The 27,033-nt window shown below is 40.1% G+C and overlaps 1 protein-coding gene across 1 annotated transcript in view; it reads left to right on the plus strand.

Annotated features, from left to right (window-relative positions):
* The window catches only part of ATP8A2 (ATPase, aminophospholipid transporter, class I, type 8A, member 2), a 277,748-nt gene that overhangs the window by 18,143 nt on the left and 232,572 nt on the right, over positions 1 to 27,033 (plus strand). The window contains exons 11-18 of the mRNA XM_009327758.1: positions 5,287 to 5,392; positions 6,753 to 6,835; positions 8,535 to 8,584; positions 10,746 to 10,815; positions 12,558 to 12,642; positions 13,927 to 14,066; positions 17,303 to 17,441; positions 24,225 to 24,289. Coding sequence (XP_009326033.1) covers positions 5,287 to 5,392; positions 6,753 to 6,835; positions 8,535 to 8,584; positions 10,746 to 10,815; positions 12,558 to 12,642; positions 13,927 to 14,066; positions 17,303 to 17,441; positions 24,225 to 24,289 — 738 coding nt within the window. The remainder of the gene's footprint in view (positions 1 to 5,286; positions 5,393 to 6,752; positions 6,836 to 8,534; positions 8,585 to 10,745; positions 10,816 to 12,557; positions 12,643 to 13,926; positions 14,067 to 17,302; positions 17,442 to 24,224; positions 24,290 to 27,033) is intronic.

Below are 27,033 nucleotides of genomic sequence, written 5' to 3' on the forward strand. Positions count from 1 at the left end.
AAGTTGTCAATGTGCTATCTCTCACAAACACTCAAGTGCTCGTTGCTCTGGTCTTGAAGATTTTATTTTTTTCAATCCAGTTGCAAGTATTAGTTTAGAGCTGTCTCAGTGCCAAGTAATTTTCTTTCCACGTTGAAAATAAAAAATAACGTACTTGCCCTCATGAGACTGTCATCCATCTGCTGGGAGGATTTTTAGCATCCTGCATCACCTCTAAATTTCATAGCTCTTCTGGGCCACTGGTGTGTAAAGACTGACTGATGGCCAAGTCCACTCTTGAGTAACAGCCAAAGAATTATAGCCCTGCAGGAAGTGTTCCAAGGAAAAATAACTTGTCTTGAAAACATGTGGAGGTTTCTCTTGGCTTCTCTGGGATTTTAATGTGGAAGAAGGTACCTAGGTTTGTCTGCCTATGCTTTTTCTTTGTAACAGCTTCTGTTGGATGAACTGTGCAGCAGTGCCAGGAGTATGGTGCTCTCTTGTTTCTATAGGGAAAACAGCATAAACTCTTACTAGAATAAGAAAAGATCAGTTACTTCCAAAAACTTAAAAGAAAGTTTGGTGAATATGCTAGATGGTCTTTACCTTGGTGTTTGAGTTGCACATGTGCTGTGAATAAACTCATCATGGAGATGCAAGCCTGTTTGGTGTAGGGTTATTTTTTTACCCTGATAGGAGTGCAGGGAAGGAGGTCAAGAAGTGAAAGAACTAATAAACTTGGATCTTATCCTAGACTTTTCTATCTCCCTGGACTCTCTCCGAACTTCCTCTACTAATTGCAATCCACATATAAACTCTTCTGTGGCTTGCAAATTACCATTTGGGTAAGAAGCAGCAAGCACGTGGTATAGCTGCAGATGCATTAATTGATTCAGTGAGTATGTGTGATGACTAGTTAAGCAGCTGGCCAGGCAGAACAGATAACTGTTGTGCTCATGTTGAGCCTTTACCTCAGTGAAAGTGTTCATTTAGATCTCTCCAACATGTCTGCTTATTTTCATGAAGTGTGTGGGAACTGAGGCTTTTATCCCATCAGGCTTTGAAATGACTGCTATCATCAGCTGATTATTATTTCCTTAGGAAACCAGAACAACAAAAGTATATCACTTCTGGAATGAAAAACTGGAATTTAAAATACAGTAGGGGGAAAATACATTCAGGTGGTGAGAACGCCTGGGAGGCTTTAGTTCAGAAAGTAACTGTTGCCTGAAAACTGTCCAAACGTATCATTTTACAGCTGACAATTCAGTTGTTATAGCTTGGTGAGAAATATTTTTCACTCTTCTGCTTTTGCCCTTACTGTGCATGGGACTTCGGTACTTTTCTTTTGCTCAAGTACAAGGCAGTATCTTTAATTATAGGTCATATTTTGGTGGCTTTGTGCAAGATAAACTTGCATTTAACCAGCATTTGAATTTCAGTAGAGTTAATGTGTTCTTTGGGTCTGTGCCTGAAATATCCTGATCCCCTCCAGCCTTACCAGCTTCACTGTTCTAGAGATGCCCAACATGGCTGGATCCTCACACTGTTCTCCAGGTGTTTTAATGAACAAAACAGTAGGAAGTTCACATCTTTAAGACAGCGAGTCATAATTCTCCCTGATAATGAAATGGATTAAGTATTTTACTGGCTATCCTTGGCAAAATGTGCCACACTTACGCAAAGCAGTAAGCTCAAGTTGTTAGACTGTGCATTAATATCCCATTGGCCATTTCTAGGCCACTTGCTCAAAAACCGGTCAGTCCTGCTCATCTGGAAATATTGAGTGGAGGCACTGGTCTGATACTGCTGCAAGTAAAAGGAGAGATGAATAAATATCTTTAACTTCACATGCAACTTCCTTGTAATTTTATCAGGCTGTGAACAGTTGGCTAGAATAATGCAGTTGCTGTCTTCAGAGTGAAGAGGCCCAGATAAGGACATGTGTGACGAATGTGCAGATATGTAGCTCTGCAGAGTACGGTTTGCTCCCCAAAAGACCGAGTTTCACCTCAGTGTTTTGTTCCCTCTGAATAAGGGAGAACACAAAGGGATGAAAACTTACGATACAGCTTCCTGACCACTGGTCTATGACCTGCTTGATAATGCTGTGCCTTCTAGATAGGGAAGCTTTGCTTTCAGTGTAGATAATGCTTTGTCAATAACAATCTAGAGACTGCTTCCAGAAATATGAATCTGTCTCAATGTGTCTGTACTTCTCAGCTTGTAGGGGCAGTGTGCAAAGTAAGTTCAGTCAGCGGGGTATGTTGCTGATGTAGGTGGCTGTACACCAGGTGTTCCATGGATCTTTGGAAAAGACATAGAGAAAGAGAAGCAATAGCTTTCACCCAGAGCTGTTGGCACACAGGGAGAAAAATGGGGGGAGAAGGCACTCAAAATGAGAGCTGCCTGTAGACAGATGAACAAAATCCTAAAATATGCAAACTTTGTTCCTGCTACAGATAGAGAAGGAAAAAATGGGGTGGGAAGAAATCAAGCTGAACTTAACAAATGAGCAGGCAAGGAATGTCTCAGAGACCATCAGTAGGAATTTGAGTACTAAAATGGCAGAGGCTTGCTTTAATAGAGGAAAATAAGTAATAAAGCAGAATCTGTTAACCTGTGGGACTTCTGTCTTATTCTGGGCTTAAACTTGGCACGGTGCAAGGGAGCACCACAGAAGCTATTAAGTTTTCTGTTCACAGCTCTGAAGTAGGAATTTGAATGCTCTATCCTGATTCATGCCAGTGCAACAAATATTGTGTCAAGTGCTGGAACAATATAGAAAGGAAACAAATGACAGCTGTGTGGAGGAGCTGACATGATAAGCTGGGCCTCTGGTGATCTGTTGCTATAGTATTGGAAGATTGCCATGTAATACATTGTGAACTATGAAAATACCGAGACAGCAACAAATTACATTGCTGGCTTGAAAGCAGAAATACATACACAGGAAGGATTAAAATCTATGATATTACCGGAGACAGGTTGTTTCCAGCTGATAGAACGCGTACTATGAAAGTGTGTAAGGGGCTGGGTGATATACGTGTAAGAAGGACATCAAAGGTCTGCAGCAATGGATGCTGAAATGAGAATCTGGCAGGCTATGCATTTTGAAATGGAGATAAAACTTTCATTACTTTCACTGGAAATAATGGAGCAGCAGTAACCTCCTGACCAGTAATTTGCTGTGGACTTAACATTTCATACACTACTCTGATTATATTCCATCTGTTCATTTTCTTGAACACAGCCTCTGCACTCCAGCATGTCAAAAGCTACAACTGTTGTTGTTTTAGTGGCTTGTGACCATACAATTCAGAAGTTGCTGTATGCAAAGATAAAGGTCCTGTGTGAAACAGTTATTCATTAAAATATTCATGACAACATATTCTTGTTTTACTTCATGTATAAGTATTGGATCTGCAGTCTCTTTATTACACTTTTTCTGATATGCTTACTTTTTGTTTACACATGTTAACACAACATTTGCCAGCTGATATTTTGTGGCTTTCTTAGTAATTTACTTCCTACTAATTAAACCTTGCTATTGCCAGTGCATCTTTGTGTTGTACAAATATGTAGGCTATGTGCACCATATTGAAAAAACAAACAAAAACACAACAGTTTTTCCCTATTCTTGGTCTTGTCCCTAAAATAGGACTTGAGAGAGAGCAAAACTTTCTTTTTATTTTTGTTACATAGCTCGGCTTGGAGGGAGAAGCACTAATGTGTCTGAGAGCCAGTTGTGAATGCTGCTGGCCTAACTGTGAGAAGTTGCACTTTAAGTGCCCCTCTAAGTGGAAAATGGAGGAGTCTTTAATGTCAATAGTTCTATGTGATTAAAGGGTTTTATAAAATAACTGTGTGCTGCTTTTCAGGTAGCAGTGCTGCATATACTCTTAGTAAAATACATGTAATACAAGTTTCTCACATCAGAGGATTTTTGATGGCATGTAGTTCTTGAAAAAGTTTCATTTGAACATTGTGGTGTACACTAGCATAATAAATTATGTAGAAGCATCTTTTAACTGTTTAAAAAAAACTTGGATCCTGTTTTACTAAATCTTGTAGGCTTCTTCTCCATCTGATCTTGGTTTCATGTTGCAATAGTGGGGTCTTGGCCTGACCTTGTGCTAACAGCTCTTGGAATGCTCTTGATTTTGTAGTGTCTGTTAAGACAGAGCATATAAAAATATGCTATGCTAATGAAAGTTTGGTAACTAGATATTTTCATATGCAAAAATTCTGCAAGAGTTCACAAAGTCAACTAAGGCTTTCTGCAAAGGTAGAACTGCTAAGTTCATGTCTGACTCGGTCACTGGGCAAACAGCTGCTGTGACATAAGATTTTGATGCTACCAGCTGTGGATGTTACGGATATAGTAGAGTTGGTGAGAGGGAATGCGTGTTCACTTCAGCTGTTTCAGCCAAGCCTGTTAAAGATCTGTGTGGACTGTGGATGAAGTTAGTATGGCAGGTTGTGAGCTGGGCAGCTGAGTGCCAGTCCTGACAGCTGAGAGACTGGAAATGCTGTGCCACAGGCAGAGGTGGAACAGAGGGAAGAATGGGATGGGGGACTCCATTTCAAGTCACTATAGCTACAGTTGCCAGATTTTGCTAATCAGAGGCCTGTGATTTAAGTGCCATAGCATTTTCACTGAGTTGTAGACCTGGTGTCTCTAAGTGCTTCGGGATGGCTGGTGACTATGCAGTCTGTGAACAATGTTTTATATTGTGTTCTTCTCATGATGCTGAATGTGTAGGGACCACTGATCAAATTTCTGCTTGGCTGGATGATATATTCCTGTGGAAGAGCACATGATGTTGCCTTCTACTGGCTAATCAGCTGCTGTCAGCTCTGGGTATTCATCACTAAGCATGCAGTTGCAATGGGTTTAATTCTGGTGTGGTTACTGTCAATCTGTTGAAAGCTGTTGTGGAAGCTACCTAAGTAGCTTCCACAACAACTTGCTGTTGCTTGATTATCATCAGCGTCTTGTGGCATCTTTGCCTATATGAAGCTTGGGCTGCTAAAAAAACTAATGCTTTCATATTTGGGGAGGTGGGGGAATATTCTGGCTTCCCAGCTCTCTGCAACTTAAGTGAGTTCTTTATCATTAGCACTTTAGTTCATTAATGCTGGCCCTTAACCCTGCTGCGTTGATGTTCTGGGACCAAGGTGACTACTGTAAATGGAGAACAATTTTTTTGTCTGTGGTACCTAAGAGGTCTTCTCAGGTTAGTGAACAGCTGCCTCTCAGTTTGTGTGTAATACTAAACCTGACTCTTCTGATGTCCTGTCTAGCCCACAGCTGTGCACATACAGGAGTTCCTCACTCTGCTGGCCGTGTGTCATACTGTTGTTCCTGAGAGACAAGGAAATAAAATAATCTACCAGGCCTCCTCTCCAGGTTGGTTGTTGCTGTCTTTTTGGGGAGTGAGGGAGTTGAAGTAAAAGGGGAAAGTCCAGAAATTTCTGAAAAGGTCATTGATTTTTAAAAGCAAGCTGTCCTCCATGATGCTAGCAATAGATCTGGCATCTTCTGTCACCAGTGCACACTGCTTTTGAATACCTCATACAGAACTGCCAAGTCCGTGATGTTTCTGTAGAGCTGAGCTAGGCTTATGATTCCTTCTGCTCTCGTGAGACCTTCTACTCTGGCCTCTTTCTGCAGGGGTGAAAAGCAAAAGTAAAACCTCCAGTGACTTGTCTTCCCTACATAGAGCTGATGTATGGAAGTACTGGTTTGTTTCTGCATGAACAGTTACTTGCTCTATTTGGCATGAGTGCAAACTGTTTGTCTTGATCTAGTAGCTTCCCATGTTGCTTTATGCAGATACAAGATGCTGATACATGACACGATACAACAAAGAGCAGAGTCTTTGCCATATTTGGGCCTACCCTTCACCCATTTCTTCCTTCTTTCAGGCAGCACAGTGGTACTGAAAGAGGTAGGCAGGGCCAAAACGCAGAACAGTAGGGCCCTACTCCCCATCAAATTTATCTCCATTTCTGAGGGTGTTTCTACAATTGTTGTAGTGATGTATTGAGTGATAAAGCAGCAGCATTTCTATTTGTCTTAAGTATCTGAAGAGTCAGGTGAACAGCCTGTGTAAGGCAGCTCTAGTCACAGTGTTGATGAACTGTGAGAAGACCAAGGGAGCTGTAGAGACATTAGGGTTGCTTGAGCTGAGCACTAAATTAACTTGTACGGTGGTTGTGCTTAATACCACTTGCTCTTTAATGAGGCTGTATAACTACATAGTAGAGGTGTTGGTTCTGGTTTCAGCTTGCTTATTTGACACTGCTCTTAATGACACTGCCCAGTTCAGTCTCCAGAAGACAATGCTGTACAAACTTCTGTAGCACTTGAACTTAGTGCCTTTACAGCAGGAAATGGATTAAATGCATGTTGTAGGAATTTACACTAATACAGCTTTGATCTTGCTTTCAGAACAGGTATTTCCCCTCTTTAATGTAGAAAAGTATGACTCCTCCACAACAACTGAGTTTAATGCTTCAGTAGTTACAGGATGTTTTATACAGATGGAGTATGAAGTTTGTGCAGTTGGTATTAAATGGCCTTTGTAGGACTAAAATGTGAATGTTCTTGTGGAAGTGTGTGCAGAGCTACTCTAGCAGCCCTACAAATGTGGGAGTACATGGGGAAAGGGGGCTTCTGCGTTTTGGCATTGTGACGTATTTAAATATAGGCTTTGCAGGCTTCTTCTACGTGCCAGATTAAATCTAAGCTTTTCTTGTATTGGCAGATGAAGGAGCATTAGTGAAAGGAGCAAAAAAACTTGGTTATGTCTTCACAGGACGGACTCCGCATTCAGTTATCATTGATGCGGTAAGTAGTAGATGTGCATGGCCCAGACTGCCAAGCTCATGCAGAGCATAAATGTCTCCTGTGTGGTTCTTGTGAGTTCCCCTTTACAGGGCCTTTAGGATGCTACATGCAAAAGGCTTTTGCAGACTAGGAAAAGTTGTTTTACTCTATTTTGTAGATTCAAAGTCCTCTGTCCTTCTCTGTGGCATGGGCAATAGGAAGTTGCAAGCTTATATGGGAAATGACAGCAGTTGTGCCTGAAGAATATTTTCCTTGTCTGGGAAGCACAGATGAGCACATCAGAACGAAATTCGTGTGCCTAGGAGATTCTCTAACTGTTATGTTTAGCGGTTACTGTACTCTAAATGTTTGATTTCTTGTATTAAAATGGAATTTTTCTTCTGAGTAAGATCTTCTGTAGAAGATGTATTTGCTTAACAAGCTCTGTATGCAGGGGTGTGTAGTTAATGGATTAGAGTTGACACAGGCAGTCTCAAACTCATGGGGCCACATTCTGACTTAAGTTGCAGTCTAAGCTAAAGTGGCTTCAGATTTACACAGGTGCAACTAAGATGAGAACTTGGTCTCTGGAATACATAGTAGGGTGCTTATTAAGAATAACGGGTGTATTTTTGTCCTTCCTCTCAGGTGCATTCACTTTCAAGTTTCTTGGTACACTGCCAAGCTAAGCACTTAAAACATATATCGTTCTAGGACTTGTCACAAACTTTTTACAACTACTCAGAAAACTGTTGCTTAGTTTAAGGGGAAGAGCTTAGGACGAGCAGTGTCATCTAGAGTTATCTAGGCTCTTCTCTCCTCTGCAGGAAGACCCAGGCCCAGCTGACCTAGTTTTATACTCCTCATACATGCCAAGCTGGGAGCATGGTCTGTCTATAGCCAGCAATAAAAGCTGTCACTCCCAGAGGTTCCTGTCTCTCCTCATTGCCTACATCTGTGGCAGTACATGTAATGTGGGTTGGAGATGGCTTTTGGCCTTGAGGATATTGCTGAATTGATATGTGCCTTGTAGGACATAACTCTACTGCGATTTAGATTTTGCTACAGCCCTTTCTTTAACCACGTGCTACAAGTACTACTGGAGTTCTGAGACTCCAGTAGCTCCTGCTGCTCCTGCTATCTCTTGGACAACAGGAATGGCAGAGACAAGTAATTTCTAAATCCTTTTCCTTCCTCAGGAAGGAGCATTGCTCATGCTCAACCCTAGCAAACAGTTGTTGGTGATAACAGGAATTACTTCTCAGTTAACCATTTTTTGCCACAAAAAATATAATCTAATATGCTTGTAAATTCAAGTAAAAGAAATACTAAGGCAGTTTAGACAAAGTTTTTTGTAATACCAAATCTGGATGGCATGATTATTTTAACTGGGAATAATGCTCACATTTTGTAATGTCTCTTAGTTGATAGCTGTTAAGTAGTAAATATGCAGACTAACTTTCAGAGCATGCTTATCCTCCCAGAGTAACATACTAGTTCCTTGAAATGGTGTCAAAATAGTAAATGGAGGATGCCACAATACTACATGTTCAAGTAAGATTAGAATACCTTCATTAAATAGGGCCCTACAACACTTTTACCAGCAGAGGGAGCTATTACCACATTTTAGTTACACGGCTGTGTAAACAAAGGTGTTTAACCAACTTGCATGTAAAAATGTACTGCAAATTATACTTATAGTACATGCTTTCTTTTGTAGCTGGGAAAGGAAAAAACCTTTGAAATTCTTAACGTGCTGGAGTTTTCCAGGTAAGTTTTCCTCTAATATACTAAATGCAGGGTAACAAGAAAGCCGTTTTTGTAAATATATTATTGAGAATAAAAAGATTCAGCTGATGTAGTAGAAAAGCTGAATTGCCTTAGTTTTGTCCTGCCCCTCCATCTTCTTGTTTCCAATATAGGGCTAATACAGAGCTTCTTACAAGCTGGTGGCTGTTGGCATGTGTATGAAGCTCTCCCCTGCCACTCCAGCTCTGTTGGCTTATTGAGAAGTTGCTGCCCTGAAAGTGTCATTCTGTGCCTCACTGATTTCCTGGTGTGATGCTTCTCTACTTCAAGAGCATGCTTTGAGATTGAGATTGCACTTTTATAGTGCTTCTGTAAATTACTTGGTTTTGAGTAGGTGGAATCTACAAGAGGGCTTTTTGGTGCCCCTTTTTAAGAACCAGTCCAGCTATGAAAAACTAGATTTGCCAGCACTCCTAACTTGTCAGGCTAGTTAGGATGGACACTGCTTGGGTAGCAAGAAGCTTTGTGTGATGAATCGGGCCCCTGAATCACTGGAGATGATAAAAGGTGCTTTCTCTTTGTCATTTGATAAAGTTTTGTCAGTTTGGATGGTGCTAGTCAGCAGGCTTTTCTGCTGTTTTTTCTACTCTTTCTATGTCTTAAAGCCTTAAAGTCTTGTTTTCTGCCTTCTGAGTTGGCTGGTTCTGCTCTAAAGGAGTATGTAAAACTAAAGTCTGGGAAGATTTGCACAGGCAGCTTTTCTTGTGTCCTGGCTTGCTTTGAAGATTACTCCTGACTAGTTTCCCCTTTTCATTCAGAATGTAGTTACTTAGGCTACTTGTGGGAATATCTAAAAAGATACTAGAAGAGTCTTTTAGGCTTTCTGACAAGTTGACCAGTACCCTGGTGTGTGTAGACAAGAGTAGCTGTAGCCTGTGTGCAGCAGAAAAAAGCTCTCTTAGCTCTTCCCTTTGTGTAGCAATCTCCCACTTGACTAGTGAGGGAGTTCCTATAATTTTAGATTTCAAAAACACAAGGAAGTTTCTCAGTGTCATTAACTTGCTGCAGAAATTCTGGGCACAGCTAATTGCTGTCCTTCTAGACTTTCTTTAGAAAGTCTCAGAAAGGATTGTTTTGTCCGATCATACATGCCAAGAGCTTACTTTCTTACACATGGCTCTTGAGTCCTGAAAAGGGGCTATAATTTCCAAGAGCAATGTCAGAGGAGGAAGATTCCTCTACACTCTGATATGTTTGTACATATTGGCAGGAAGGGAATGAGGAAGGAGGATGCTTCTGAGTTCTCCTTTTGCTAAGGAAAAGAATTATAGTTACAGATAACTTCTTTTGAGTATGAAACCACGTGTTCTTAGGGTTCTCTTGATGAGAGTTGATTTGCTTGCCTCTGCCTCTTACAAGCTGCTTTTTTTTTTCCAGTGGCTCTTTTAAAGGAGAGATTGATAAGTGAAATGCCAAAATTGATCTTTAAAAAAAAATATCCTTGCCTACCTTCCTTTGTTAAACATCTGTGTACAGTATGCTAGTGTTTACCTTTTATTTTAAAAATATATCCCAAACTTGACTGTCTTGATATGTAGCCCTGCTTGGAGGGTCTGACTTTGTTCTACGCAATCCTAACTATGTAGGTCTGATTAGACCAATATAAAGAACCTATAGGGAGGCCAAGAGCTGGTCTATATCATGATTCCTTTCTATGACATTTCTGCGGTCTTTTGAGTTAGAAAGCTAAATAACTGCCCTTGTCAGTGGGTCGTTATTTCAGTGTCTGTTATGCCTATAATAAATATGCATTCAGCCTTAATGATTCCATTTCTAGCCCGAGTCCCCAGAACAATTTTGCTTGAGGAATAATGAAAAGCTAGGAATAGATGTAACTCCCCTTCTTTCAAGAGGATTTCTTGCTCTTTTCCAAATTCTTGCTCACATTTGGGTTCAAGTCTGTTCTGGTTTAGTGCTCTCACCGATGGGAGCTATAGGGCTGAACCTGGAAATGGACAATTTAGTATTTATCCTTGCTGTCAAGGATTGTGGGGTCTTAAGTGACTACTGTTACATCTCACCTGATGTCAGATGCACTAAGCACATCTGAGAATTCACTGGCTAGAAGAGGACTTATTGTCGTCACTATGACTAATGAAAACAAATACTTTTCTTCCAATAGCAACAGGAAGAGAATGTCAGTGATTGTTCGAACTCCAGCGGGACAGCTACGTCTCTACTGCAAAGGGGCTGTAAGTAATTATGCTACCTAATGGAGAACTAACACTACCAGTTATTGTTTCAACAGCTGTGGCTGATGCTGGCATTTCATGTCTCATACATAATACCTGTTGGCTTTCTGTTTAGGGCCAAGTGTCATTCCTCCTCTGGCTCTTTTTGCAGGCAGGAAGATTGCTAGGCTTTCTACTACCCAGTTGAAATCCTGAAACTAATGGAAGTAGTACCCTTTACTTATACAAAGGCAGGATTTCACCCAGCTGTGCAGCAGCAGTTCAGGAGCTAGACTAAATGCTGCTGTCTAAATCTGTTCTCAAGTGGTTGGCTCCTGATCTGGTTCTTGCATCTCTGCACCTGCTGGTATTTGTCATCGTGACTTGCACCATGTTGTGCTTCTGTCATCACTGACAAGAGCAATAACTTATCAAAGTACAAAGGCTGCAAAACTAGCATTGGCCGCAGCCAGAGAGTGGTTCTAATTTCAATGGAAACCCATGCAGGTGGCTTTTTGCAACAGGGAAAACTATTTCTGACTTCTCTAAGGATCTGGTTTACTTGAATTTGTCCTGACATATAGGTCTGGGTGCACTGCTCTGTTGCTTCAGTTTAACTCCCCTCATTTGATAAAGATGTGCTGGCTTCATTCTGGTGTGGTGGGAGTGGATTAAGCCCACTGCTATTGTGCACTATTTCAAAGTTGTATGCCTAGTAGAATCACACAGATCTGCAACTGCTTGTTGCTCATACCATGCCTGTGTTCACACTGTTTCTTGGACTATGGCACTGGAAGGGAAGGAGAACAGGAGAGTTCACAGTAAAAAATCTCATGCCATCTTCTGTATGAGTGGACTCAGATGTCTAACAGAGCAAAAGGGTTGTAGTAAGTAGTGTGATCTGGTGTTTTGTCTTGTATCTTCTGCTGCATCCACCACTTATCTAAACTGTAAGTTAACTGTCTATTCTATGTGAACTCTTCCACATTCTGACAGTCATCTCCCATCCTGTCACATCCATCATAAATTACTTGTTTTGTATGCCTATCTCTAATCAGTGATAAATGTAGGCCTGTTTACTTAGCTGAAGAGTACATATCTGAGCAAGAGCAGGGTTTGTGTATTTTAGGTGTATGTAGCAGCTTCTAGTAGTTGCAGAATAAAATCCAGAGATTCTAGATATGTAGGTGATAGTGCTGCTGCATTTTGATTTTTAGCTGTTATCTGTGCCTTTTCAATTGTCCTTTTATTTAGTGATGAAGAAAGTTGCTGCAGGAGGAAGGTTATTTCTGAGAGAATTTTGTAGTAGAACCTGTTCAGTGTTTCTGCTTTCTATTTTTTAACATCAATGGGAATCTTTTCTAGAAAGTATTGCAAGAAGCTCTTCTGTATGGGACTACGATGTGTACTGAATAAGACTATGTACTTATGTTATCTAAAAATGAATATATCTGCTTAGTAATTCAGAAAGGAGTGTTCTGTACTGCCCAGTAATGGGGACCCCTGTATAGAAAGAGGGGAGGAGGGCAGATTGTGCTTCTGTCCCCGTTATTTAAAGTGGATGCAGTATCTCTGCCACTGGGCACAATCCAGATTACTTACTCAAACCAGAGTCTCTAAAACCCAAATACATTACTTGTAAATATAGTCTTGGGTTCTGATATTAGCAAGTTTACTCAGGTTATGTCACTTTAGCTTGTAAATAAACAAATGGGAACTTCATATGTAGACTCACTCTGTTGTAATGAATTTGGTTTTAATAGGATAATGTAATTTTTGAGAGGCTTTCAAAAGATTCCCAGTATATGGAGCAAACACTGTGCCATCTTGAATACTTCGCAACAGAAGGTAAGAGAAACAGCATATCATGAGAATTCAACTTGCAGCACGTTCTGCATTGTCTAAGCTTTGCAGTACCAAATGATATGGTTATGGAGATAAACTAAGAAGTGGCGTGTAATCAGAAAACTAACAACTCTAGGATAACTTTAAGCCTAAGGCAGTTTATGCCCTGCTTCTGTGTGCTTTCAGTAGGGAAGTGGAATTTGGAAGGAAAAGATGGGGTTCTGTGTGGCCATGATGAAGGGAAAGGGCATGAGTTCTATTGCCCAGAACAGCTCGATTACACTGGAGTTAGAGGTGTTTTTGCCAGTGTGAAAGTCAAATGACAAAGTCCCTGGCTTTATGAAGCAGGATGATAACCTGAACATGCTGAGAAGCCTGGAAGACCAAGACATCAAAGACGATCTGAAATGGTCTCTAAGGTCTTTACGACTGATGTAACACCTCCATTCACAGGGAAGTACCTGGTGGTGTTCCCTCTTCTGCAGTAGCAGAAAATATTTGCGTTATAGTAAAACCATGAACCAGTGGTTTTCTCCCTAAATCTGAAAACGCTATTTATTCAGCTTTTAAAAAAAAAAAAAAAAATTTTTTTGCAGACTCCTACATTCTCAGTAACTAAACTTTTGTATTTTGTGGCACACGTTCCTTTCTGCTTGACTTATGCCAGGAAAAAAAAATCATTACTTCTGTATGTTAATTTTTGTCAGTGGTCTAATAAAATGGTTTTCATGCTTCATGGGCCCTATTCTCTACTCTTTTGTGCATGTGTAACTCTCATTTTTAATGTGAGTTTTATGTGCATACACTGAAGAAGAAAACAGTCTTTCTAAAAGGAAACGTGGGCTGTGCAGTATGTTTGAGTAAGTAATATCTCCAATCACAGTGTGTAGCCAGTTCTTTGTTTAATTTGATCTTTTTAAAAATAATGAAAGCCAAGCTTGCGTTCATACTTAAACTAAAAAGATTAAAGATGACCCTTTTGTTGCTCCAGTATGACTAGATTGCAATACTGAAAACTAGGGGGAAGTTTGTGCCTATTAGGCTCTCCTTTGATTTGCACCAACATTAGTAACCTAAATGAGCCAGGCTCTTGTTTTACATTTGTGAAAATCCGAATGCTTTAAAAATGTACAGGGAGATGTTCTGGAATCCAGAGTTTAAGTGTGCGTTAAAAGCTCCTGTTGGCTCCAGTGAGAGGGTTAGACTGTAGCATTCATTAGGGCATTAATAATTTGCTGATACTCAGTGTAACTTTACTGTGTGTAATGGCTGTCTTCTGTTTTGTAGGTCTGAGGACTTTGTGCATTGCTTATGCAGACCTGTCAGAAAACTCTTACAGAGAGTGGTTGAATGTCTACAATGAAATCAGTACAGTTCTGAAAGACAGAACTCAGAAGCTGGAGGAATGCTATGAGATCATTGAAAAGGTAAGACGCATACTTTTTTGATGATCAGATACAGATTCCCATATATGTGTCTTCCCATGGAATTTGGGCTTTATACAGTAAAAGAAACTGTTAATTTCATTCATGAAAAACTGAAAAGGTATTCCTAGCTGGCAACCTGTTCAGTCCGTAGACCTCTCAAGTTTTTAGTTCGTAGATCTGAGACTAACTTACGTATAAAAGGTCATTGCTACTTATAACTCTTTTCTCACATTCTTTTTATCTTGCTATCTTGTGTAGGGTTGATGTAACTTGATAAAGATAATGTATAAAACTGTTGTGTTGCACCAAGTTCTCATTACTGGTATATGAAGAGAAACTTGTTCCTTTTCATACAGCAGTCACAGTTCAGGTTTTCTGAAGGCTGTTGTAGACACTGTAGACAAAACAAAGTGCTCACCAGGGCCTGTAGTCACATGGACTGAAAAAAGATGCAAAACTGCTTTCCGTACAAATTGCAGAGTTCATAATTCTGGAAGGGGAAAGTAGGTATCAGAGAACCAGTTTGAAACTCTCTAATACCACACTGAATGAAATGTTAAAATGTCGACACTAGAGGCCAGTGTTTCTGTGATACTTGTTGGTCTTACCGCTTTCTGAAATGCTGGTAGTCCCACTTCTCACCTACACTTATTCATGCTTTTTCTCCTTGCTCCAGTTATTTCACTCTCATTTTATTTAGTGGTTTCTTTAAAACGCTCTTTGAACTTCAAGTTTTTTTTAATTAATATTAACAATGCAACTTAGAGCACTGTTGGTTATTTAAGTTAGTTGGGGCAGAAGAGGGAAGGAGGTTGAGACTAGGATGGGAGCTAACTTTCATAGCGCAACGGAAAAGCTCTAACTCTTTAAGTAATAGCTGAAGATTGGATCTTGCTTTTCAAACTAACACCTAAAGTCGTCTTTTGTGTTGGTTGGTCACTAGCAGTGTGGTTATCTAATCCTTGATTCTGTAGGTTTGTATAGCTCCTTTCAGCTTTCTGCTTCCTGCACTGTGCTCTTGTACTCTTCTGTTTCACTGAGGTGAAAAATGAACATGGATTGATTCTCTTTAAAATGTGTTCTCAAAGCGTAGATCATTTTTGGCCATCTACCTTCTGCCTCTTTTCACAATTTAATATCTTGAAAAAAGGGGACCCACGAGTGGGTTGTAGAATTGGAGTTCTGGACTTAGTGCCATACTGGTAGGAAACATCCACTGTATTCCTTTCCTGTTAACGTTTGCTTGCCGGTCATACCACGGAGAGCAGGGAATTGCACTTGAAACTTAAATTCTTTTTTTTTTTTCTTAGCACTGGTATTTCCCAGGTTAAATTCTCTGGTCTGTAGTCACTCCTTTCTAAACTGGCTTGTGGCTGTAACATATAGTGTATTTTAACAGGCTGATTTTTCATCTAAGGGCTCAAACGAGAGTGGGAGAGCTACTTTGTTAGTCTGAGTGAGGTCACTGGATCATAGTACAGGAGCTGTGTGGAGAGAAACTTGAACTGGTTACCTTCTCCACCTGTACACTGGCTGAGAGGGCTTCAGCAGGTGCAATAGTAACTCCCCTGCTCAGGTAGCTCAGCCACGCTGATCCCTGTGCTGTCATGTTTAACTGCTTAATAAGTGATTTCGGGAATAAAAGACAATCTACAGTTGCACACTTGGATTCCATTTGTAACCTTCGAGTGTTGTTAGCATCAGCAGGGCTAATGTTTCATCAGGAGGCTATAGGGTACTGAAGCAAATGACTTATGGGAGTTGATTCTACTACCTTTACCAGCTGAATATCTCATAACAAAACTCAAGCTTTACCAAGACCCGTAACTAATGCCAGCCTACACATCTGTATGAATAAGCACTTCCCCTTCTGTTCCCTATGCATGCCTAGATGCATACAAGCCGGAGCTGCTCTCATGCCCTCTTCATAGAATCATAGGATGGTTTGGGTTGGAAGGGACGTTTGAAGACGTAGTCCAATCTTCCTGCCATGGGCAGGGACATCTTTCACTAGATCAGGTTTGCTCAAAGCCCCATCCAGCCTGACCTTGAACACTTCCAGGGATGGGGCATCCACAGCTTCTCTGGGCAACCTGTTCCAGTGTCTCAGCACCCTCATTGTAATAAAAAAAAAAAATCTTTTATGTTCAATCTAAATCTATCCTCTTTCAGTTTAAAACCTTTGCCCCTTGTCCTTTCACTGTAGGCCTTGGTAAACAGTCTTTCTCCATCTTTCTTATAAGCCCCCTTTATATGTAGAAAGGCCACAATAAGGTCCCCCTGTAGCCCTTGTCTTCTCCAGGCTGAACAACACCAACTCTCCTAACTACTTCTGTTCACTTCATCTGTTTTCACTTGTTTTGAATAATTTTAGTCCCTACAAAGACTAGAAGCTGTTACTTTTTTCTGTGCAATTCCTGAAATGATACAGTATAACTAAACTCAATTTGTATAAATTTATTTAAACTGAACATCTTTATATGTCTAAGGAATCATTAAAATGCTTTTAAAGTTAAAATTCTGCTGAGTGTGCCTTTTGACAAGGTTTATTTCTTGGGTGTTTTTGTCTGCCTGACCTTTTTTTTTTTCCCCTGTAACATGGCCAAATCTCTTCAAGCAATTGCTTTAGAATTGCCCAAGACTATGGCTAACTCTTGTAGTATTAAATTTGTTGTATGAGATGTTTTTCTGGCAGACATCTGTATGTGGACTAAGATACTTGGATTGATTAATGTTCATACCACTTGTATTACATAAATGTAATGATTATATCCATAAACAGTTTCAATTTTTGCTTTGAGTGATTGTATCCAGTCTGTATGTACATTTTATGGGAGGGAAATTAGTCTAAATGATGTGATGCCAGGTGACTTTTTTTGCGAGCTTAAGAATATATAAACTGTGACCACTCATCGTGTTGCTATGGTGATTAGTGAATGCTCTAGTATATATGTTCATCCATAGGCTAGCTTTGGAGTTGTATAACTTCAATTAATTGCTCTTGAACCATTGCCATCTTTCTGATCAGATACACTCTGTTCCATTCTGTACATCTTGAAATGAGGATTGTATGCAGAGGAAGTAGAATAGCCACACGAGAAACTCTGTAGTGTATATTGCTTGTCAAAATGTTGTATTAGCAATGAGGCGCAACATGCTGTCTTTAATTCCTTTTTGAGTGTGTTCCAAACAAAGGTTTATCTTAAGAAAATAATCCCTCAAATTCTTTTTTCCAGGATTTACTGCTTCTTGGAGCTACAGCCATTGAAGACCGCCTGCAAGCAGGTGTTCCAGAAACAATAGCCACACTAATGAAGGCAGAAATTAAGATATGGATTCTGACAGGGGACAAACAGGAAACAGCTGTCAATATAGGTACCCATCTTTCTGGTTATGCTGAATTTGTTTGATATGTGGCAGGTTACATACTAGGTTTGCTGTGTGGGGTTTAAACAAAAACAGGCCTGCTTTTTATAGAATGGTTCCTTGGTAGCAGATGGGCATGTGGTAGCCTTCATTTTGGAGAAGGGGGTGTTCTGGAGTGAAGTCTTTGCTCTGAGTGTCAGGCTATATTCAGGGGGCCTTTTAAGGCAAAAGGGATGCTTCTGCTCTTGGTTAAGTGCAATTCTTGTATGGAGTGAATATAGGTAACTCTGTTCTGATGGAAACTGGAGAGTTCAACCAGACGGTAATGTTTAAGTTATACTGTGCATTATATCAGATTGTTTAACGGCTTTTTTCTTTTCTTACTGACTGCCTTTTCTAGACTTTAATGGAGTTTGGGATATGATGGGAAATATGGTAATACAAAGTGTATAGCTTACAACTTCTTGCAAACCTTGTCTGTGAAAATAGGCGGATGCTTAAATAACTGTTCCTGCTGTCACCTTATGGCACACCTGTTAGTCAAGTATGTCGTGATCGTTAGTGGAAGTGTGTTGCTGCTGTTGAGTGTATGGACAGAGTTTATGGGTTGTTTTATCAAGGCACAATATGGATATCCTCATCTCAAACTTGTTGATGTATCTTAACTTACAAAGTATATTCTTTGTAATGCAAAAAAAAATCTTGCGATGATGTGAGTGAAAAGTACAAATTTAAATATGACGGGTGTGCTTGGGTACTGATGTAATAGAATGGTAACTTGCTTAAGACATAGGTGTTTATCTGACTACCTGTTTTTGCAGCATAAAACTGGAGAGTTTTTAGCACTAAGTTTAGGTTCATTATTAGAAGCAACCCTTAAACATTAGGTTTCCTTTTAGATCATAAATGTATCTGATAAAATCAGTCTGTATACCCAACACTACTTGTAATTTGTCAAAAAAGATTTTACTGTAAGGCTGTGCTGAACTGGAGGTGCACATTATAATTTCAATCTTATAGCAACTAGATGTTGTACTCTGTAGCACTTCGACTATTGTGCTAGTCTTGCATTGGATATGCCACATGAGTAGATCTAGTAAGTACTCGGATCCTTCAGCCTCTTTCTCACTGTGGATGCTTGCAAGGTGGGAGCCTGGGTAGCAATACCTTGTGCTGTCACAGAATGCTGCTGTGCTTGAAATGCTGGTTTGAGCTATGCCTATGCTACCATCGTGCCGTAGCCCTTCACACAACACTAGTAGCCTCCTAGGAGAAGGGCTATCCAGGTCTTAACTGAGTAGTAAAGACTTAGTAATGGAACAGATCTTGATATAAGCACCCCCTGCCCCATAACATCACATATCTCCCAAATATAGCATCCTTGGTAATATAGTGCCATGATGCTCTTGTATTCTTTTTGATGATTTTTTTTCTCCCTGTAACTGGTAAATATGCCCACAGATGGAAAGAGGCAGAGTGGCACTCTGGTGATCTGACATCTCGCAAAACTGAGTGATGCTTTCACCTTGTTTCTTAAGTCTAGAACACTCTGCTTATCTCCACGCTCTAGCGTGCCCATGTAAAGTGCCATCCACAATTTCATTCAGATGTGCAGATTAGTATGTTTAGATGTACAGGTGTAGTTTAAGGGGATCCTTAACAGCATAGGTTGCCTTCTGTTGAAGGAGCTATTTCTTTAGCCTTCTGAAGGTCATGTTGACTTCAGAATTCTCTAATTATATGAAGAATGTGACCAATGAAGCTTTTCATACATAGTTGCATGTAGATGGGTCTGGGTGTATTTCAGGCTCCTCCTGGCAGAACTGTGGTGCTCTGTAACTGAACTTACATTACCTTTAGCAAAACTTTGTGCATTTGCTATTCTTTGTCAACTTGTTATTTTTTCTGCTTTGGTTGGTTTAGTGGAATTTCAGAATATAGTCTGCTTGACTGACTAGAATTTTTGTTTACTTATCAAAACTGAATCAAGGTTCATGTATCTTTGTTTGACAAAGTTGGTACCAAGAGATAAAATAACTTGCTGAACTGATACAGTTGTAGTAGAAATAAGGTGGATGGCTTAAGTAGACAATTGACTTAAATGCTAGTTATCTGGTTTGAAGCACTACCTGCAGATCTTGCTTTCTTTAAAAGCAGTAGTCAACTTGAGACGAGGGAAGCGTCATCTTTTGACGAATTAAAAAAAAGTAGCTACAGATTTTGGCATAAATATCTGAAATAAGTTGATATATTAACTGACAGCAGCTAGCCTGAACACAAGGACATGAGCTTTACAGCAATTGGTTATTCTGGAGGCTGTGGAGGAGACTAACCTCCAACTTGTCTCTAAAAGTTACTTTTTATATGACAGCAACTTGAAAAAAATAAGCATCTCCCTTACAACTTCTAAATTATCACTTTCAGTGTACAATTTGGTAGACAAACTCTGGACCTTAATTAGCTTCATGTTCAAGTTGGCTTGAAAGTACAAACACGTGGCACCCTTCCAGTTTTTGTATGTAACCTATTAAAACTAATGAACATTCAATTTAAAACCCAATCCACATGTACACTTCGCTTCAGGTGTAAATATACTATCTGGGGAGTAAAAAGTATTTTCACTTTCTCATTGTGCTTATGGACTCTTGCTTGCTGTATGGCTATGCATATGTATTGAAGGATATTTGAGCTCTTGGCAGCTGCCCCAAGGAGTTGGAGTGCTTTGTTCTTCCAGCTTCCTCTTGAATCTTTGGCCTTCAGAATTTGTGTGTCTGTTGTCTCTTGATTGCATTCTTGACTTCTCTGAAGGGTAATGATTGACCTTGCTGTGGGGTGGTTGTATGCCTTCCACTCAGCCATGTGTCAGCTGATAGTGCTGCAGGTGAGGAGTGTGTTCCTGATAAGCTTTAATACTGATCAACCATTTGAACCCTCTACCTATAGAAAATAGGAGTTCCTGGTTCAGAAACATCTTTGAGCATGACATATGGTCTTCAGTTTTTATCAGCTGAAACTGTCCTGAGCCAGTGTCTGCAAACAACTCTAGAAGGCTTAACAGTGTTCTTGTAGCTTCATCCTTCTCTTAAAACAATCTGCAGACTCTGGATCTTCTTTGCCTTTCAGTGAGGCAAAAAAACCCCAAACACGGCGGACTTCTATTTACTACCATTCTGATGCTCAGCAGGCTCCCAGAAAATCAGAACTGATGTATTTCCATTGAATAACTTCCTTAGTAACAGGTTGTTTTCTAGGAACGGGAGTGTAGTGTTTACTGAACTGCATCCCTCCCTTGAACAAGGAAGCTCAACTGTAGGGATTGATAAGTGCTCTTACCTAGAGTATGCATTCATAGCTGTGAGCACTGCCTTACAATCATAGAATGGTTTGGGTTGGAAGGGACGTTTGAAGACATAGTCCAATCTTCCTGCCATGGGCGGGGACATCTTTCACTAGATCAGGTTTGCTCAAAGCCCCATCCAGCCTGACCTTGAACACTTCCAGGGATGGGGCATCCACAGCTTCTCTGGGCAACCTGTTCCAGTGTCTCAGCACCCTCATTGTGAAAGATCTCTTCCTTATGTTCAGTCTAAACCCACCCTCTTTCAGTTTAAAACCATTGCCCCTTGTCCTGTCACTACAGCATGGGTAAAAAGTCTTTCTCAGTCTTTCTTATAAGCCCCCTTTATATACTGAAAGGTCTCCCTGGAGCCTTTTCTTCAGGCTGAACAACCCCAACTCTCTCAGCCTTTTTTCACAGGAGAGATGTTCCAGCCCTCTGATCGCTTTTGTGGCCCTCTGGATCCGCTCTAACAGGTCTGTCTGTCTTGTGCTGGGGGCCCCCGAGCTGGATGCAGTATTCCAGGTGGGGTCTTATGTCCAATTTTTTATCTACCAGTATCCCCAGGTACTTCTCAGTAGGGCTGCTCTCATCGCCCAGTCTGTACTGATTGGTATTTGGGATTGCCACAACACAGATGCAGGCCATTCAAGGTCAGGTTGGACGGGGCTCTGAGCAACGTGGTCTAGTTGAAGATGTCCCTGCCCATGGCAGGGGGGTTGGACTAGATGACTTTTAGAGGTCCCTTCCAACCCAAACTATTCTATGATTCTGTGACTTTGCACTTGGCCTTGTTGAACTTCATGAGGTTCTCACAGGCCTAGTCCTCAAGCCTGTCAAGGTCACTCTGAGTGGCATCCCTTCCCTCTAGCATATCAACTGCACCATTCAGCTTGGTGTTGTCTGCAGACTTGCTGAGGGTGCACTCAATCCCACCGTCTGTCATGGATGAGGATACTAAATGGGTATTGGTCCCAGGCTGACCCCTGAGGGACATTACTCATTACGGGTTTCCACTTGGATGTTGAGCCATTGACTGTAACTCTTTGGATGTGGCCATCCAGCCAATTCCTCATCCATCAAACAGTCCATCCATCAAACCCATATCTCTCCAATTTAGAGGTAAGGATACTTCTGTTATGGTGAGCCATGATTTTTCAGTTGAGGGAATGGAAGCAATGCCAGCATGCTTGCCTGTATCCCTATGCGAAGTTTAAGCAGGGCATATGTGCCCTCTCTAAACACAGAGCATAACCATTATGGGCTCAGATGCTGGATTCTGTATGCCTGCAGTATGAATATGCCTGTGGGCTATGATCCTGAACTCTGGTTCAAGCAATCTTTCTCCCAGGACACTTGAAGGGAAGTAAGTCCCAGAAGTACCCGATTCATTGGCTTCATGGACTTTCAGACTTTTAAATTAAAGAGCTAGATATCAACTTACAGGTGTGGATTGACATTTTATACCTGGCTTTGAACCAGCAGTTGATCTTATTCTACTCAGAAGCATAGACAAAAATATGCCCTGATCTTAGTGTATTTCTTGCTTGCCATGTTAGTACTGCCAGTAATAACTATTATAAAACTATTAAAACCATTACAAAACTTTAAAATATGACTACAAATGTCACTTATCTTACAGTTGCCAGTTACTTTGTTTTATACTAGTGCTAGATTTTAACTTCATAGTCCTGAAATTGTACATAATGTGTAGATCTCCTATAAACTGTTGTTAGGCTTGACTTCTATCCTCCTATTCCAATCTTGATCTCCTTCCTGTTTAATGTGATAAGACACAAAATGACCTCAATTGCAGGATTAGGTCTTCTGACTCCATGACTTCCAGAATGCACAGCAGAGCAACTCTGTTTTCCACAGTTTTTTTTTTTCCAGCTCCACTTCTCGAGTGGCATCTTTTGAAAGAGGTAAAATGGAATAGTGAGCAGTGGTTTAGAAATTACAGCCTGCTATTGCAGCTGCTGTTCTAATCAAATGCTACTAGAAAATCCTTTTGAAGTAGTTATACTGAATTTGTAACAGCCTAATGGACAAAGCTGTTACCATTCCCTGGGGAAAGAATAACCCTGACATGGAGGGAAGTACTTAAGTTTGTAACAGCCTCTTTTTCTCCTCAGTAAAAATAAGGAAGTGATTCTTCAGCCTGGACCTGACTTTTAAAAATGGCAAACTGACTTTTTTCCCCATGTCAGTGTTTTGTCTATACCTGTTGAAGCTTCATTACTCAGTTCTGTACTGCCACCTAAGACTTGTTCACAGGCAGAATCAGAAGCTATCTGCAAAGCTTTCATGTTGTAGGCTGCACTTCGTTAGAATATATTTCATCCTTTTCCCAACAGGTGTGTGTGAGTTCAATGTCATTCTGTATTGTTCTCTAAAGCAGAAAGTAAACCTTAGCTTGTTAACACAAATAAGATGATAATGCATCTGCAAGGCTGCATGTGATGCTCATATTCCATACAGCTGTGAAAATGGAAAAGAAACAAAACTTCTGCAGTTAATCAAACCTGCTGCCTGAAAGTGACTGGTATGTGATATAAGCATGCCTTCCACAAAGGAAGATGAGGGATTTGCTTTCTTGACAGAAGTTGTTCACGCAGGCATGTTAACCTTGGATTATACCTATAAAACTTGCCCAATTATAAAAATTCTGTAGCCTGAGGAAATGATTTGCATTGCAATTGATGAGCCAGTGTGGCCTTCCTAAGGAACCAAGAATCCCACAGAAAATAAATTCATGCCTTGGTTGTTCTCTTGCTGTTGTGAGATATGGAGAGAGACACTTAATCTTTTTACATTGGCTATGCTGTTCTGCTCTTGAACCTGTCAGTCTTGCAGTGGTTCATCACTGGGATGTTACTCTTATACTGCAGTAGCCTCCAGTCTCCATTTAAGAAAGTAAAAGACTTCCTGAGGCCTCATTTTATGACAGCAATTTCTTAAACTTGCTGTGATTCATTCCTATATAAAAGCACAGTAGAAATACAAAAGAATTCTATTGTATTTCCTCTTCCTATGTAACTTAGATCAGCAATAAAAGGTATGCGCTTCAAATAAATGAATTCTCTGCTGTTTTATGAAGCTATGTGACTGTGCCAATCCCAAGAGAATTTGCATGAGCTTTTAGGATAATACAATGGGGTCAGTCTGATGCGAGTTTGCATTTGTCTCTTGCTGTTAATACGAGTTCAAATTAAACCACTTATTCTGTCTGTTTATTCTGTAAATGCCAAGTATATGTATCCTGGATATGACTTTGTCTCATGTCAGTGACAATCGTGTGGCAGAGGAACTGCTACTTCAGTGGCATTGAGTGGTACTGCAGTCACTGGCTTTCACTATTATGAAAATAAGAAGCTTTTTTCTGTCTTGAGATTTCTTCCTAATATTCTTCCAAAAAGCAAATCCTTGTGTCTTTTTTTTTTTTTCTCTTGCAGGGTACTCTTGCAGACTCATTTCACAGAGCATGTCTCTCATCCTGGTCAATGAGGATTCGCTAGATGTAAGTAAGCAAATTCTGGTGTAATTCTTGACAGAAGGAGGTATTGCTAAGAAAAGGGAAAGTTGTTGAGCTTTCTCACTGTATTTCTCTCATTTGCCTTTAGGGGTAGCAAGACAAACAATTTGTGCTAAAGTGGGGGTGGGTTGTGCAAAATGTACTCCTGAGGTCTCTAGTCACAAGCTGTACAGATCAAACTAAAGTCTCAGAGCAAGAAACTGATTAGGTCCATGGGTTTGATTCTGCTGCAAACTGGTGAAACCTGCAGTATGCCATCAGGAATATAGTTAGGCTTTAAGGTATAGATATAGGAGTAACATGTTTGAAGAAAGAAGAAAACCAAGCTAAAAGACTAATTTCAACATAATAAGCTATCTTCAGCATTGCATGGAACAGCTGTAAGCAAACCTATGGCTGAGCAAACTGCACTGTGAGCTTGCCTATGTACAGCTTTTGAGACCTAAAAATTGGATCAAAAACTGCCTGTAAGTGGTTGCTATGCTTCTCAGTATGTGCAAAAATTAACTAGAAAAATCATACACTTCTACGTGAATCTTCCCAGAAGATCTTTTTTTCTAGCTTGCCTGTTTCAGCATCAATATCAGCATTTGATATCATTTGAATATCTCATTGCTATTAGAGGTACTTGTAGGACAGATGAAAAGATCTGTTTTTTTGAAAAATCTGAAAATTTGAAAAAAAATTTGAAAAAATCTGCCTATCAAATAGGCAGCATTTGATACTAGCGTTTAGAGTTGGCAATTCATCCTTCTTGACTGAATGGGAGATGCAAAGCCTGTATCTTTGAGTATCAAAGGAGTTACTGGATATCTGGAAATCTGATGGAAGAGGGGAATATTATTGTGGCCTGGTAAGCATTATTTTCCAGTTGTGTCTATGTGATTTAGTTAACAGCAGCCTTGATAGTGTTTTCACCTCAGACTCAAGTTCTTTGTATGCAGTTGTGGCATCTCAAGTCCTAGTGTTCTAGCTCACCAGAACTCAGGAGATCGCAGTGAATCCAAGGGGAGATGATCTGCCTCCAGAGGCTGGATTACTAGTTTCCATGCAGTATAATGCACCCTGATGGGAGCTGTCTCATTGCTGAGTTCTAGCAATGAAGACGATGTTAGTTCTCTTGCAGAAGTTAAGTTTTCTGTGTTTCTGCACAGTCAGAGACTTGTTTAAATAATTTTAGTGGGTTAAGAAAACTTCTGGTTTTTAACTTTTAAACAGTTACTTAAGTGTGTATAGATCAGAGTATGCATATTGCTTCAAGCAGATGTCTAAATGCCTTGCTTAAGACTTTCATCTGCTCAGACCATCTTCTTCCACTTTTCTACTTCTGTATGGTCCTCCTTTAAGGGAATGGTTTCTTTTTTGTGGGTTCAAAATACTCTGCTTCTGATGAGCTTTCTGCCACACTTGGCTGACTGGACCTCTTAACCTGAAGAAAGATGCAGAACCTCAATAGAAAATGAACAGCTGGTGGTTTTTGTTTCCTGAGACAGGAAGATTAGTTGGTTAGGATTACAGGAGTAAGAAAACTTAGTTTCTTTTTTTTATAGCATTGGGAACTCAACCCAGAAGAAGGAAAATAGTTACGCTTTTTTTCCTTTTAAAATTTCTTACACATTCTGAAGCTCTGAGTAAAGCACAATTGAAGTTTTTAGACCCTGGAAATAGGTTTCTTATTTCAATCTGAATTAAAAGTAGTTCCTCTAAATTTACAGAGACAAACAATGTGCCTTTTGTGATGCCTGTCCAGAAACACGACAACTTAGATAAAGATTCTCTATGGCTAAAGCAAGGGGTGCAAACTAAAGACGGGATAGAAGAGGCTCTTGCTAGATCAGAGGAAGAAAACAGAGCCAATGTTGCTTGGTATTTAGAAACATCTGGAAGCTGGACAAGATAGTCTTCAAGCCATGTTAACGTGACTTTTTTACTACTTCTGGTTTTGAATGCAATGATACAGGGACAGATGATTTTTTTTGGATACCTCTATTCGTAGTGAATATAATACCAAAGGTGCTGAGTAGTACCTAACAGCTTCAGCACCTGCTTTTAAATTGTGACTTCAGTTAATTGGCTGAAAGGACCATGAGAGGGCAGGATGAATAATGAAATGGCTTACTATATATGCCCTAAGGGCAAGCGCTTCAACCGTGGGATTTTCCTTTAAATGTCCAACAGCAGTGTAGGTAGAAGGATTCAAGGACTTTCAGTAAGAGGCAAAAATGAACTGGCCTTTTCTGGGATGAAAGGCTGGGTTTAACCGATAAGAAGTGAGAAAAATGTGCCTAGATCTCAACTTTTTTTTTTCCTCCCTTCCCATCTTCAACGAAAAGAACAGCTTGGCCCTGGCCTGTGTGTAGGACTGCAGTCACACCAATTAGTCAGAGCTAGTTCTATCTTGTTTACAAAGCCGACATAGACTTACTGAAATGCATATCATATAGCTGTACAAAGGAATACATGTACATCTATTACTGTAGGATTTTTAGACTCCAAAAAGGCTTTTGTGTTTTATTTTTAAAACTTGGTATGTTTTCATTGCTTTAAAAAAGCAGGGGTTTTAGCTAATTTCAAGAATGTCAAGTGCATAGATAAAGTCTTATTAGATCCCGCTGCTTTTTAGGCAAGTCTTTGATTCTTATTCTGAAACATGAGAAAATGGATGCCTATGACAGCTGGTTTTGATTCAGTAGATCCTATATGATGTTAAAAGTGCTGCTTTAGCAAGA

This window comes from Pygoscelis adeliae, unplaced genomic scaffold (genome assembly GCF_000699105.1).
Source record: "Pygoscelis adeliae isolate BGI_AS28 unplaced genomic scaffold, ASM69910v1 Scaffold14, whole genome shotgun sequence".
Lineage (NCBI taxonomy): Eukaryota > Metazoa > Chordata > Aves > Sphenisciformes > Spheniscidae > Pygoscelis > Pygoscelis adeliae.